Below are 13,653 nucleotides of genomic sequence, written 5' to 3' on the forward strand. Positions count from 1 at the left end.
GCAGGGTGGCAGTCTGCGGTCGCCGGACCAGATCCCGGCAGGGTGGCAGTCTGCGGTCGCCGGACCAGATCCCGGCAGGGTGGCAGTCTGCGGTCGCCGGACCAGATCCCGGCAGGGTGGCAGTCTGCGGTCGCCGGACCAGATCCCGGCAGGGTGGCAGTCTGCGGTCGCCGGACCAGATCCCGGCAGGGTGGCAGTCTGCGGTCGCCGGACCAGATCCCGGCAGGGTGGCAGTCTGCGGTCGCCGGACCAGACCCCGGCAGGGTGGCAGTCTGCGGTCGCCGGACCAGACCCCGGCAGGGTGGCAGTCTGCGGTCGCCGGACCAGACCCCGGCAGGGTGGCAGTCTGCGGTCGCCGGACCAGATCCCGGCAGGGTGGCAGTCTGCGGTCGCCGGACCAGACCCCGGCAGGGTGGTAGTCTGCGGTCGCCGGACCAGACCCCGGCAGGGTGGTAGTCTGCGGTCGCCGGACCAGACCCCGGCAGGGTGGTAGTCTGCGGTCGCCGGACCAGACCCCGGCAGGGTGGTAGTCTGCGGTCGCCGGACCAGACCCCGGCAGGGTGGTAGTCTGCGGTCGCCGGACCAGATCCCAGCAGGGTGGTAGTCTGCGGTCGCCGGACCAGATCCCAGCAGGGTGGTAGTCTGCGGTCGCCGGACCAGATCCCTGCAGGGTGGTAGTCTGCGGTCGCCGGACCAGATCCCTGCAGGGTGGTAGTCTGCGGTCGCCGGACCAAATCTCTGCAGGGTGGTAGTCTGCGGTCGCCGGACCAGATCCCTGCAGGGTGGTAGTCTGCGGTCGCCGGACCAGATCCCTGCAGGGTGGTAGTCTGCGGTCTCCGGACCAAATCTCTGCAGGGTGGTAGTCTGGGGTCGCCGGACCAGATCCCTGCAGGGTGGTAGTCTGCGGTCGCCGGACCAGATCCCTGCAGGGTGGTAGTCTGGGGTCGCCGGACCAAATGCCTGCAGGGTGGTGTAGTCTGCGGTCGCCGGACCAAATCCCTGCAGGGTGGTAGTCTGGGGTCGCCGGACCAAATGCCTGCAGGGTGGTAGTCTGCGGTCGCCGGACCAGATCCCTGCCAACAAACATGGAAAATTTTGAGGCTTACAGACTTTTGACTCGAAAAATGGTACAAAAAAAAAAAAAAAAAAAAAAAAAAAAAAACACCAAAAGGACCTTTGAACTTTAATAATAATTTGCTGAGCAGCCAACAGCGATCCTAAGGAGAAACAAAAGGTTTCTATGTCTTGTTTAGTAAATTACTGATCATCCTTTGCAAAGTTTTGAATCTTTGTAACATACTCCACAACCTTATTTTGCTTCATTTTATCACCATGCTGCAAGTGCTGTTTTATCTGCCTAGCTCCTGCTCTTTTATAGCTGCTTTGTACTGCTGCTCTAGCAAGAATGCGCATTCAGACCCTAAATACAAACACCTCTAGCAAGAATCTGCACTCAAACCCTATATAGAAACACCCGGATTGTTACCCAGATTGTGTGAGGCCCCCGGGGGGAGGGACTGTGTGAGGCCCGAGGGGGGGGGGGGGGGAACTGTGTGACGCCCGGGGGGATACCGTGTGAAGCCCGGGGGGAAGGACCGTGTGAAGCCCGGGGAGGAGAGGGACCGTGTGAGGCCTGAGGGGGGGTGGGGAGAGACCGTGTGAGGCCCGAGGGGAGGGACCGTGTGAGGCCCGAGGGGGGGGGTGGGGAGGGACTGTGTGAGGCCCGAGGGGAGGGACCGTGTGAGGCCCGAGGGGAGGGACGAGGGACCGTGTGAGGCCCGAGGGGGGGGGAACTGTGTGAGGCCCGGGGGGGGAGGGACCGTGTAAGACCCGGGGGGAGGGGAGGGACCGTGTAAGACCCGGGGGGGAGGGGAGGGACCGTGTAAGACCCGGGGGGGAGGGGAGGGACCGTGTGAGGCCCGGGGGGAGGGGAGGGACCGTGTGAGGCCCGGGGGGAGGGGGGGAATTGTGTGAGGCCCGGGGGGGGAGGGACCGTGTGAGGCCCGAGGGGGGGGGGGAATTGTGTGAGGCCCGGGGGGAGGGACCGTGTGAGACCCGGGGGGGGGGGGGGGGGCAGGGACTGTGTGAGGCTGTGGACAGGGAGCAGAGACACTCAAATTCTTACTGGAGCTCAAATCTACAAATCAGCTGCTGACCGTGCATGAGCTTGGTGGATAGGACAGCGCTTCCAGAATGGTGATTTGGAGAAAAGTAAAATAAGTGTCAGGAGTAGAATACAACAGATTCAGAACTTTGCAAAGGCTGAATGATAATAAAAAAAGTCCAAAAAAATTGCCTTTATTCTCTGGGTCAAATACAAGTGAACAGAAATTATATGCGCTCCCTAAAAAGCAGTGAAAAAGAAAACCTTGTTTGTTACACTGCATCAGCGCAGGTAAAATACGGGCAGTTTGGTGCACAGAGGAGCCCGCAGCGGATACAACGAGCAAATGCGGAGGATGAAATCTGAGGAGGGATCGATAGAAGCAGAAACTGATCGTTTACTTTCATTCACACTATATGGGCTTGAAACCCAATATCACGTAACGAGGGCGGCCGGAGTCACGGATATGACGCGAGGACACGAGCGGAGACTGGAGGCCACAGAACAGCATCAGCTGACGAACGGTCGTTACGTAAAAAGCTGAATTTTGCCATAAAATCCCGAAAATTGTGAAACTTTACAACTTTGGAAACAAAAGATGTGATTCCACCCCCCTATATTCTGTCCTGTAAAGGGGTCAGCGCACCCCCTGCGCAGCATTTACCTCCCCTGCGCACCATTTACCTCCCCTGCGCACCATTTACCTCCCCTGCGCACCATTTACCTCCCCTGCGCACCATTTACCTCCCCTGCGCACCATTTACCTCCCCTGCGCACCATTTACCTCCCCTGCGCAGCATTTACCTCCCCTGCACAGCATTTACCTCCCCTGCACAGCACTAACACTAGAGCTGAGCAGATATTAGTGGGCTGATTGCCCCTTATACCGTGAGGCACTGCGCCGGTGGAGAGTGGAGGGGGCGGCCGGCGCTGCACATTGTGACCCCGCGCTGAACCGCGCTCATCATCTCCTCCGACTTTACGAGAATTCCTCTTTGCCTGTTCCCAATAAAGGGCTCAGAAGTTCCCGTCTGGGCTTTACGAGGCTTTACCGGCTCTTTGTGTAATGGATTTTACACTAAAGAAAGGAATTCTGGGAATGTCGGACCCTACAAACTTGTAGGGAAATCATAGGCGTTAAAAAAAAAATAAAGAAATAAAAAAAAATCCTCCAAAAAGAAAAAAGCCCCTTGAAGTGTAATGAGAGGTGTCTGAGCAGCCCGCCTGCCCCTTCACTTCTCATGTGTATGGGCTGTGACCGGTGACTATGGCCGCTCTCTAGCCCCAGCAGGACGTCTCAGCACTTGTAGTCTGGGTTTTCACCTGTTTGCACATTGGTATTTTTGGATTCACCACCATTCAGTGACCCTTGGCGTATCTCGCCCCATATCTTCTTGTAGCTCGTAGCTCGCCCCATTCTCTCCCCGAGCTCGTAGCTCGCCCCATATCTTCTTGTAGCTCGTAGCTCGCCCCATTCTCTCCCCGAACTTGTAGCTCGCCCCTTTCTCTCCCCGAGCTTGTAGCTCGCCCCTCTCTCTCCCCGAACTTGTAGCTCGCCCCTCTCTCTCCCCGAACTCGTAGCTCGCCCCATTCTCTCCCCGAGCTCGTAGCTCGCCCATTCTCTCCCCGAGCTCGTAGCTCGCCCCTCTCTCTCCCCGAACTCGTAGCTCGCCCCATTCTCTCCCCGAGCTCGTAGCTCGCCCCTTTCTCTCCCCGAGCTCGTAGCTCGCCCCTTTCTCTCCCCGAGCTCGTAGCTCGCCCCTTTCTCTCCCCGAGCTCGTAGCTCGCCCCATTCTCTCCCCGAGCTCGTAGCTCGCCCCTTTCTCTCCCCGAGCTCGTAGCTCGCCCCTTTCTCTCCCCGAGCTCGTAGCTCGCCCCTTTCTCTCCCCGAGCTCGTAGCTCGCCCCTTTCTCTCCCCGAGCTCGTAGCTCGCCCCATTCTCTCCCCGAGCTCATAGCTCGCCCCATTCTCTCCCCGAGCTCGTAGCTCGCCCCTTTCTCTCCCCGAGCTCGTAGCTCGCCCCTTTCTCTCCCCGAGCTCGTAGCTCGCCCCATTCTCTCCCCGAGCTCATAGCTCGCCCCATTCTCTCCCCGAGCTCGTAGCTCGCCCCTTTCTCTCCCAGAGCTCGTAGCTCGCCCCTTTCTCTCCCCGAGCTCGTAGCTCGCCCCCTTTCTCTCCCCGAGCTCGTAGCTCGCCCCCTTTCTCTCCCCGAGCTCGTAGCTCGCCCCTTTCTCTCCCCGAGCTCATAGCTCGCCCCTTTCTCTCCCCGAGCTCATAGCTCGCCCCTTTCTCTCCCCGAGCTCGTAGCTCGCCCCTTTCTCTCCCCGAGCTCGTAGCTCGCCCCTTTCTCTCCCCGAACTCGTAGCTCGCCCCATTCTCTCCCCGAGCTCGTAGCTCGCCCCATTCTCTCCCCGAGCTCGTAGCTCGCCCCATTCTCTCCCCGAGCTCGTAGCTCGCCCCTTTCTCTCCCCGAGCTCATAGCTCGCCCCTTTCTCTCCCCGAGCTCATAGCTCGCCCCTTTCTCTCCCCGAGCTCATAGCTCGCCCCTTTCTCTCCCCGAGCTCATAGCTCGCCCCTTTCTCTCCCCGAGCTCGTAGCTCGCCCCCTTCTCTCCTAATAGATGTGATTTCATTATCTGGAGCTGCTCCTATCACCACAGCGAGATCTCTCCCATCTGACCCTCACTGCTCCCCATCCTGCCCTGCAGTATTTATTTATTAATATCCAGCTGATGACATCATAGTCTGTCGCCATGGCGACCGCTGTGATAAACACGGCTCGGAGTGACCTCATGCCTGCCAGGCTCTTATATAAACTAATGCACATGGTGAGTGGGAAAAACACCGGCGGCTCTGGGCTTTATTTCATCAGGGAGGCAACAGCGAATTTAAAGTGACAGATGCAGCCCGCTCTGGTGCAAAAAAGGGTTAATTAGGTGGTGGGTTTTTTTTGGGGTTTTTTTTTTTTGGAGGCACTCGCTTCTATATTCTCCACTATCTGCACCCCTATCACCTCCCAACACAATTTCACTTAATCTTGTATATATTCTGCCCACTTTGCATCCATTTACCCGCTAAAACCAGCCGGCGGTGAGAGATGCAGACCCGTCCTTTATTGCCTGTACAGTCGGTGCCGCGCAGGAGGATGTGCTTTATGGCAGCTGCATTAACCGTTTCCTGACCAGGCGATTTTTTTTTTCGGAGGGGGGGGGGATTGCAGTTTTGTTCCCCTCCCCCCAACTTTCCAACCCCATCAAAGAGCCATTACAGACGTACAAGGTCTTGATCTCTGCGGGAGGAGTTGTAGTTTTCAGTGACTCCAAATAGGTTTATTTTTTTTATGGGGGAGAAGGTTGTCATTCGAATATTATATACAGCAGGTGACATTAGTATTCAACACATCACCAATTTTCTAAGTAAATATATTTCTATAGGTGCCATTTATATGAATATTTCACTAGATGTCACTAACAACCCATCCAATCTACACAGGCAAAGAAATCAAACCATAGATGTCCATAAACTATGTATAATAATGACACAGAGAAAAAGTATTGAACACATGAAGAAAGAAAGGTGCAAAAAGCCCTGGAAAGTCCTGACCCCAACTGAAATCTATCAGTAATTAGAAAGCAATCCTGTTACTTAGTGAAAATAATATCAGCTGCTTCATCTGATGGCCTATAAAAAGGAGTCTCATTACCAAACACAAGAAACATCTCATGATGGGTAAAACCAGTGAGCTGTCTCAAGACCTTCACAAATTTATTGTTACAAAATATACTGATGGCATTGGTTACAGAAGAATTTGTAAACTACTGAAGGCGCCAGTGACCACTGTTGGGGCCATAATCCGGAAGTGGAAAACATGGCATTTTACCATATAGTGGCCACAACCAAGTGCTCATCGCAAGATTTCAGACAGAGGAGTGAAAAGAATTATCAGAAGAGTTGTCCAAGAGCCAAGGACCAACTGTGGAATGTGACAGACAGATCTGGGAATCAGCAGAGACAATTGTCTCACAAAAAACAAGTATTGCACTCCCCTTCCATGGCCTGTATGCACGCTCCTGTATGCACGCCCCTGTATGCACGCTCCTGTATGCACGCCCCTGTATGCACGCCCCTGTATGCACGCCCCTGTATGCACGCCCCTGTATGCACGCCCCTGTATGCACGCCCCTGTATGCACGCCCCTGTATGCACGCCCCTGACCACGCAAGACTCCGATGTTGAAAAAAAAAGCAGGTTCAAGAGTGTTTGAAGTTTACTCAACAACATTTAGAGAAATCTGGAGAATATAGTCTGGTCAGATGAGACCAAACCTGAACTCTTTGGAGGCCATAATACACAGCATGTTTGGAGGCCAAAAGGCAAATCACCCCCAAAACACCAACAACTGTGAAGTGTGGAGGTGGGAACATCATGGTGTGCGGATGATTTTCAGTAGACGGCACTGACAAACTTTATATGAGTGGAAAAAGGATGAATGGACAAATGCACCGAGACATTCCTGATAAAAATCTGCTGCCATCTACCAGGAGGATGAAGATGAAACGAAGGAGGACATTTCACAACACAATGATCCCAAGCACATGGCCAAGGAAAGAAAATAAATCTGCTAGAATGGCCGAGCCGATCACCAGAGCTGAATCCAATAGAAAATGTCTGGAAGGAACTAAAGCTCAGAGATCATAGAAGGAGCCGGGACCTGCAGGATGTGAGGAGCGTGTGCGGAAGAATGGGCCAAAATCCACCTGAGCAATGCAGCCGACTAGTGTCTCCATACAGGATGTGAGGAGTGTGTGCGGAAGAATGGGCCAAATCCACCTGAGCAATGCAGCCGACTAGTGTCTCCATACAGGAGGCGTCTGGAAGGAGACGTTCAGTAACGTGTTCAATACTTTTTCCCTGTGTCATTCCTCATTATTACACAGAATTTATGGACATCTCTGGTTTGATTTCTTTGCCTGTGGAGATTGGATGGGTTGTTACTGACATCTGGTGAGAAATTCATGTCAATAGCAGCTTTAGAAACATATATTACTTAGAAAATTGGTGCCGATGTGTTCTATATTTATTTCACCCGCTGTATATAAATTGTTTAATAACTTTATTTTGTATTGTAGTTCCCTTTAGTGGGGTCTGAACCTGCGATCGCCCAATCACCGCTGCTATACCACTGTATTGTTATACATAGTAATGCAGTACTACTATGAATGCCAGCCACAGGGTTGTTCTTCACAGACGCACCGTCGTGGCAGGCGGGGGGGGGGGCTTTCAGTGGGCCCCCAGCTATGATGGCAACTGACCAGTACCCCACAATTGCGACAGTGGAATTTTGTGCAATCGGCTTGTGGAACAATGCGCCCCCCAATTTGCAGGTTATAAGTGCTGCAGTCAGAACATGACAGGGGCATTCATCAAGTGGTTTGATTGACAGCAAATGGTCAAACCTCAGCTCCATTTGCTGCTGTTAGAGGCAGATGATGGCTGTGCAACACAGCCCGTGTCTGGCAAATGCAATGCAGAGTCTGACAAGTGACGTAACAGTACATCCAGTATAGGGAAAGAAGAGCTAAAGGCGTTTTCCACCTTTTGGTACCATGTTTCTGTTTAGTTAAATGCACGTATTTGGGGCTGAAATTCATTTTTGCCATTTGACTCTTGGAACACAAAATTGTCTGGAGTCATTAGCGGACGCCATGTTGCGTTTGGAGACCTGTTGTGAATGTCATCTGAGTGGGTGCTGGTGTGGAGCTCCCTCTGGTGGCCAGGAATGGTAATGAAGCAGAGTCTGAATCTGTGACTCAAACAGGTGATGGAATTAATTAGGAATCCAGGAAGTCCTATTGCAGATCAGTCTAGTGTATTTAGGAGACCAGTTTGTGCCTGGCCGCCGGTGATGCATGTTTTCCTGCTGCTTCTGAAGATGGCTGGGAGTTTTCCCTTCAGTTTCTCCCATTTCTTCTGTGCCTGAATCTACTTCAGATACGTTTGCTAGTTTCTGTGCTTAATTGCTGAAATTGCACTTAAGGTTGTTTCTGCTTATTCCATTTGGTTCTGTGTTTGGTTTCTTGTATGTGAGGACCTGTCTGTCTTTCTGCTTCTGTGAGCAGGGCAGTTCCTCCAGCAAGAAAGGGAGCTTATTTGCACTTTAGAATATTACTTGTTCTGTGATTTTGTTTCTTCCCATTATATCTGTAGTTCTGTTTAATGTGTCTGGCACAATAGTACCTGATATAGCAGGGAAAACTCAGTGTTCTTAGTATTTTTTTCCTATCAGGAGTTTGGTATTTTTTGCAGGGTTTTTTGCTGGCCGCAATCAGTTATCTTTCCTGTCCTGTTGTATCTAGTAAGTGGGGCCTCACCTTTGCTAATCTATATTTTCTGTGTATTGTGTTTTCTTACATCACCGTTGTTCCATGTTGGGGGCTGGCTATTTCTTTGGGGACTGCTCCGAGGCAAGTACCGAGCCTAATCTGTGTGGCACGGGAGCTGCATACCGAGCCTAATCTGTACGGCACGGGAGCTGCATACCGAGCCCAATCTGTGCGACACGGGAGCTGCATACCGAGCCTAATCTGTGCGACATGGGAGCTACATACCGAGCCCAATCTGTGCGGCACGAGAGCTGCATACTGAACCCAATCTGTGCAGTACGGGAGCTGCATACCGAGCCTAATCTGTGTATACAGTCCCTATGCAGAATTATCCAGGTCTCCAGCTGGACGATGCAGCTGGCACTGACTCACCCCCCCATGTAATGATAATGAGATGACTCTGCTCATTCTGTCCCAGTCAGTACAGCGAAGCTGATTGAAATAATATATTTTTCTCTGTGTAATATTACATTCAAAGTTGAAAAAAAGGCCTAAATGATCGTAAAGAATTAAAGGGGCAGTCCAGTCTGTGGCACCCACATAAATCACTAAGGTCACCCCAGCTCTCCGGGAGGATTTGAACACGCGTCGCGCCTGGGTCCGGCACTTGTTGTCAGTACCTCAGGGAGCATAGCTCTGTAACGCTGCGGTATGGAGAACCATATGGCGGCACATACTCTGCACAATGCGCCCGAACAAATGGTCCAGAAAGGCCTCTAATGAGCAGCATCACTGGTTTTTGGGGGAGGTTTATGTAGACTCCTTCTCTTTTGTCTACATTTTCTGGAATTGCATAATGTGTGACTGTAGGTAACTGCAGCAATGGAGTGCAGACAATGAAACACGAGGGGCGCAGGCTGAAACACGAGGGGCGCAGGCTGGAGCACGAGGGGCGCAGGCTGGAGCACGAGGGGCGCAGGCTGGAGCACGAGGGGCGCAGGCTGGAGCACGAGGGGCGCAGGCTGGAGCACGAGGGGCGCAGGCTGGAGCACGAGGGGCGCAGGCTGGAGCACAGGGGGTGCAGGCTGGAGCACAGGGGGTGCAGGCTGAAACACAAGGGGGTGCAGGCTGAAACACAAGGGGGTGCAGGCTGAAACACAAGGGGGTGCAGGCTGAAACACAAGGGGGTGCAGGCTGAAACACAAGGGGGTGCAGGCTGAAACACAAGGGGGTGCAGGCTGAAACACAAGGGGGTGCAGGCTGGAGCACGCACGCATGGACGCTCACCTGACGAGGTCGGTCATGCAGGAGCCCACCACAACCACCTGTGGACTGTCCGGATCCATTGCAGTGACGGCGGGAGCTGATGAAAGAAAACAAAGGGTGAGTAATCAGTAAATGTCCGGACGGCCGGGGCGAAGGTCAGCGCCAGAACTTTCACCACCCGCAGCCTGGAATCTGCTGAATGTCACATGTGAAGAATAAACCTGCTACAAGTGCATGATAAGCCCTACTGGCGAGTCCGGTGAACTACACATCCCAGCATTCCTACAGTCACACCATGTTTTAAAAGCCAGATGTGGGCAAGGCAACTAGTCAAAAAAAAAAAACGGGTCCCTGACGTCTTCAACCCCATCCAGCACAGCGAGACTGACAGTCAACGGGAGCGGAGTGCGACGCAGCCACCGAGGACCAACATAAGACGTCATCCGGGACAGTCAATAGCCGGCTCTTTAAAGAATTTGGTTAATTCGGAGTATTCTGTCCTGTGTGTACAGGAGGGAAAGCACTAATCTGGCCGTTATAGGACTTGTATTCTGCTTTTCACCAGTTATTCTCTCTGCGGGCTCAGTCTCTGACTTTCAGTTGTCTCTCAGCTATTATAAGCAATAACATATGCATTATACAGCACTACTGAGCGGTGCAGCTGTGAATCCAGCAGTGCTGCGGGGACGGGAGGATAAACCAGCGCAGGCTGCGGGGACGGGAGGATAAACCAGCGCAGGCTGCGGGGACGGGAGGATAAACCAGCGCAGGCTGCGGGGACGGGAGGATAAACCAGCGCAGGCTGCGGGGACGGGAGGATAAACCAGCGCAGGCTGCGGGGACGGGAGGATAAACCAGCGCAGGCTGCGGGGACGGGAGGATAAACCAGCTCAGGCTGCGGGGACGGGAGGATAAACCAGCGCAGGCTGCGGGGACGGGAGGATAAACCAGCGCAGGCTGCGGGGACGGGAGGATAAACCAGCTCAGGCTGCGGGGACGGGAGGATAAACCGGCTCAGGCTGCGGGGACGGGAGGATAAACCAGCGCAGGCTGCGGGGACGGGAGGATAAACCAGCGCAGGCTGCGGGGACGGGAGGATAAACCAGCGCAGGCTGCGGGGACGGGAGGATAAACCGGCGCAGGCTGCGGGGACGGGAGGATAAACCGGCTCAGGCTGCGGGGACGGGAGGATAAACCGGCGCAGGCTGCGGGGACGGGATGATAAACCAGCGCAGGCTGCGGGGACGGGAGGATAAACCAGCTCAGGCTGCGGGGACGGGAGGATAAACCGGCGCAGGCTGCGGGGACGGGAGGATAAACCGGCGCAGGCTGCGGGGACGGGAGGATAAACCGGCGCAGGCTGCGGGGACGGGAGGATAAACCAGCGCAGGCTGCGGGGACGGGAGGATAAACCAGCGCAGGCTGCGGAAGAAATGAAGGGAAAAAAAAACAAGAATTCTGCATCTTAAAGGGGTTAATAAGAAGGTTTCCATTCGCTGACAGCAAACACAGACCCTGAAGATGTCAGAAAACTGAAAGGTAAAGCCGCAGGAGCGCAGTGTGTGCACAGCACTGATATAAAAAGCGCTTTCTGCTCACTGCTAAAGACCTCGAGTCACTACATCTCCCAGCAGGCTGCGCTCGGCGGCGTAGTTACACAATAATAAACTACGACCAACACCGGCCTCAGCTCCGCACCGCACACAACAACTTACTGTCCACAGCGGCCACGCGACACCGCGTGACAGCTCCCATCCAATCACATCTCGCTATAGAACCCGCGTGACTTTCAAACGCGGAAATGCTACGACTGAACCTGAAATTGTCTCCATGGCAACCCGTTATTACTTATTGGGACTGTCCGGTACAATGCCTGACGGGAAAACGGACTCCAAAACCGATTATTCAGCTTCGCCGCGAAACTTAAACTGTTGTTATTGTGTTTAGCGATAAAATATAATTTTAGAAAACTTCATAAAACACCGATATTTCATGCAATCATAATAAAACGTGCAAGGCATTATGTAGGGCAGGCTATGTGGGGTCCTGACAGAAAGACCCTGAATTTCCTGCTGGATGGACGCGGCTTCTCCGGGGGTGAGTGACAGCGGCGAGCTATTATCTGAGGGGAAACCGCTGTGTGTGCCTGCGGTCACTGAAAAGCCGCATCACCTGTATGTGAGCATATAGTACAATTCATAACAAGCGGAATAGCGAGTGCAGCTCTGGAGTATAATACAGGAGGTAACTCAGGATCAGTAATGTAATGTATGTACACAGTGACTGCACCAGCAGAATAGTGAGTGCAGCTCTGGAGTATAATACAGGAGGTAACTCAGGATCAGTAATGTAATGTATGTACACAGTGACTGCACCAGCAGAATAGTGAGTGCAGCTCTGGAGTATAATACAGGAGGTAACTCAGGATCAGTAATGTAATGTATGTACACAGTGACTGCACCAGCAGAATAGTGAGTGCAGCTCTAGAGTATAATACAGGAGGTAACTCCGGATCAGTAATGTAATGTATGTACACAGTGACTGCACCAGCAGAATAGTGAGTGCAGCTCTGGAGTATAATACAGGAGGTAACTCCGGATCAGTAATGTAATGTATGTACACAGTGACTGCACCAGCAGAATAGTGAGTGCAGCTCTGGAGTATAATACAGGAGGTAACTCAGGATCAGTAATGTAATGTATGAACACAGTGACTGCACCAGCAGAATAGTGAGTGCAGCTCTGGGGTATAATACAGGAGGTAACTCAGGATCAGTAATGTAATGTATGTACACAGTGACTGCACCAGCAGAATAGTGAGTGCAGCTCCGGAGTATAATACAGGAGGTAACTCCGGATCAGTAATGGATGTACACAGTGACTGCACCAGCAGAATAGTGAGTGCAGCTCTGGGGTATAATACAGGAGGTAACTCTGGATCAGTAATGTATGTTCACAGTGACTGCACCAGCAGAATAGTGACTGCAGCTCTGGAGTATAATACAGGAGGTAACTGAGGATCAGTAATGTAATGTATGTACACAGTGGCTGCACCAGCAGAATAGTGAGTGCAGCTCTGGAGTATAATACAGGAGCTAACTCAGGATCAGTAATGTATGTACACAGTGACTGCACCAGCAGAATAGTGAGTGCAGCTCTGGAGTATAATACAGGAGGTAGCTCAGGATCAGTAATGTAATGTATGTACACAGCGACTACACCAGCAGAATAGTGAGTGCAGCTCTAGAGTATAATACAGGAGGTAGCTCAGGATCAGTAATGTAATGTATGTACACAGCGACTACACCAGCAGAATAGTGAGTGCAGCTGTGGAGTATAATACAGGAGGTAACTCAGGATCAGTAATGTAATGTATGTACACAGTGACTGCACCAGCAGAATAGTGAGTGCAGCTCTGGAGTATAATACAGGAGCTAACTCAGGATCAGTAATGTATGTACACAGTGACTGCACCAGCAGAATAGTGAGTGCAGCTCTGGAGTATAATACAGGAGGTAGCTCAGGATCAGTAATGTAATGTATGTACACAGCGACTACACCAGCAGAATAGTGAGTGCAGCTCTGGAGTATAATACAGGAGGTAACTCAGGATCAGTAATGTAATGTATGTACACAGTGACTGCACCAGCAGAATAGTGAGTGCAGCTCTGGAGTATAATACAGGAGGTAAGTCAGGATCAGTAATGCATGCACACAGTGACTGCACCAGCAGAATAGTGAGTGCAGCTCTGGAGTATAATACAGGAGGTAACTCAGGATCAGTAATGTAATGTATGTACACAGTGACTGCACCAGCAGAATAGTGAAGGCAGCTCTGGAGTACAATACAGGAGGTAGCTCAGGATCAGTAATGTAATGTATGTACACAGTGATGCACCAGCAGAATAGTGAGTGCAGCTCTGGAGTATAATACAGGAGATAACTCAGGATCAGAAATGTAA

The 13,653-nt window shown here is 52.4% G+C and overlaps 2 protein-coding genes across 7 annotated transcripts in view; one reads left to right on the top strand and one right to left on the bottom strand.

Moving 5' to 3' along the window:
* RBKS (ribokinase) overlaps positions 1 to 11,458 on the bottom strand; it is a 63,990-nt gene extending 52,532 nt beyond the window's left edge. The window contains exons 1-2 of one of the 3 annotated variants that reach the window (XM_075337920.1): positions 11,408 to 11,458; positions 9,714 to 9,789 (exon numbers count right to left, since the gene is read on the bottom strand). In XM_075337920.1, the coding sequence (XP_075194035.1) occupies positions 9,714 to 9,789; positions 11,408 to 11,447 (116 nt within the window). In that variant the 5' untranslated portion in view covers positions 11,448 to 11,458. The other 2 variants (XM_075337922.1, XM_075337921.1) reach the window with 2 other exon arrangements.
* Positions 11,459 to 11,706: 248 nt separating this feature from the next.
* BABAM2 (BRISC and BRCA1 A complex member 2) overlaps positions 11,707 to 13,653 on the top strand; it is a 177,084-nt gene continuing 175,137 nt past the window's right edge. The window contains exon 1 of one of the 4 annotated variants that reach the window (XM_075337923.1): positions 11,707 to 11,789. The gene's annotated coding sequence lies outside the window, so the exon portion shown is untranslated. Of the gene's footprint in view, positions 11,790 to 11,813; positions 11,937 to 13,653 lie in introns of those variants that run through there. The other 3 variants (XM_075337925.1, XM_075337926.1, XM_075337924.1) reach the window with 3 other exon arrangements.

Source organism: Anomaloglossus baeobatrachus, chromosome 3 (genome assembly GCF_048569485.1).
Source record: "Anomaloglossus baeobatrachus isolate aAnoBae1 chromosome 3, aAnoBae1.hap1, whole genome shotgun sequence".
Classification (NCBI taxonomy): domain Eukaryota; kingdom Metazoa; phylum Chordata; class Amphibia; order Anura; family Aromobatidae; genus Anomaloglossus; species Anomaloglossus baeobatrachus.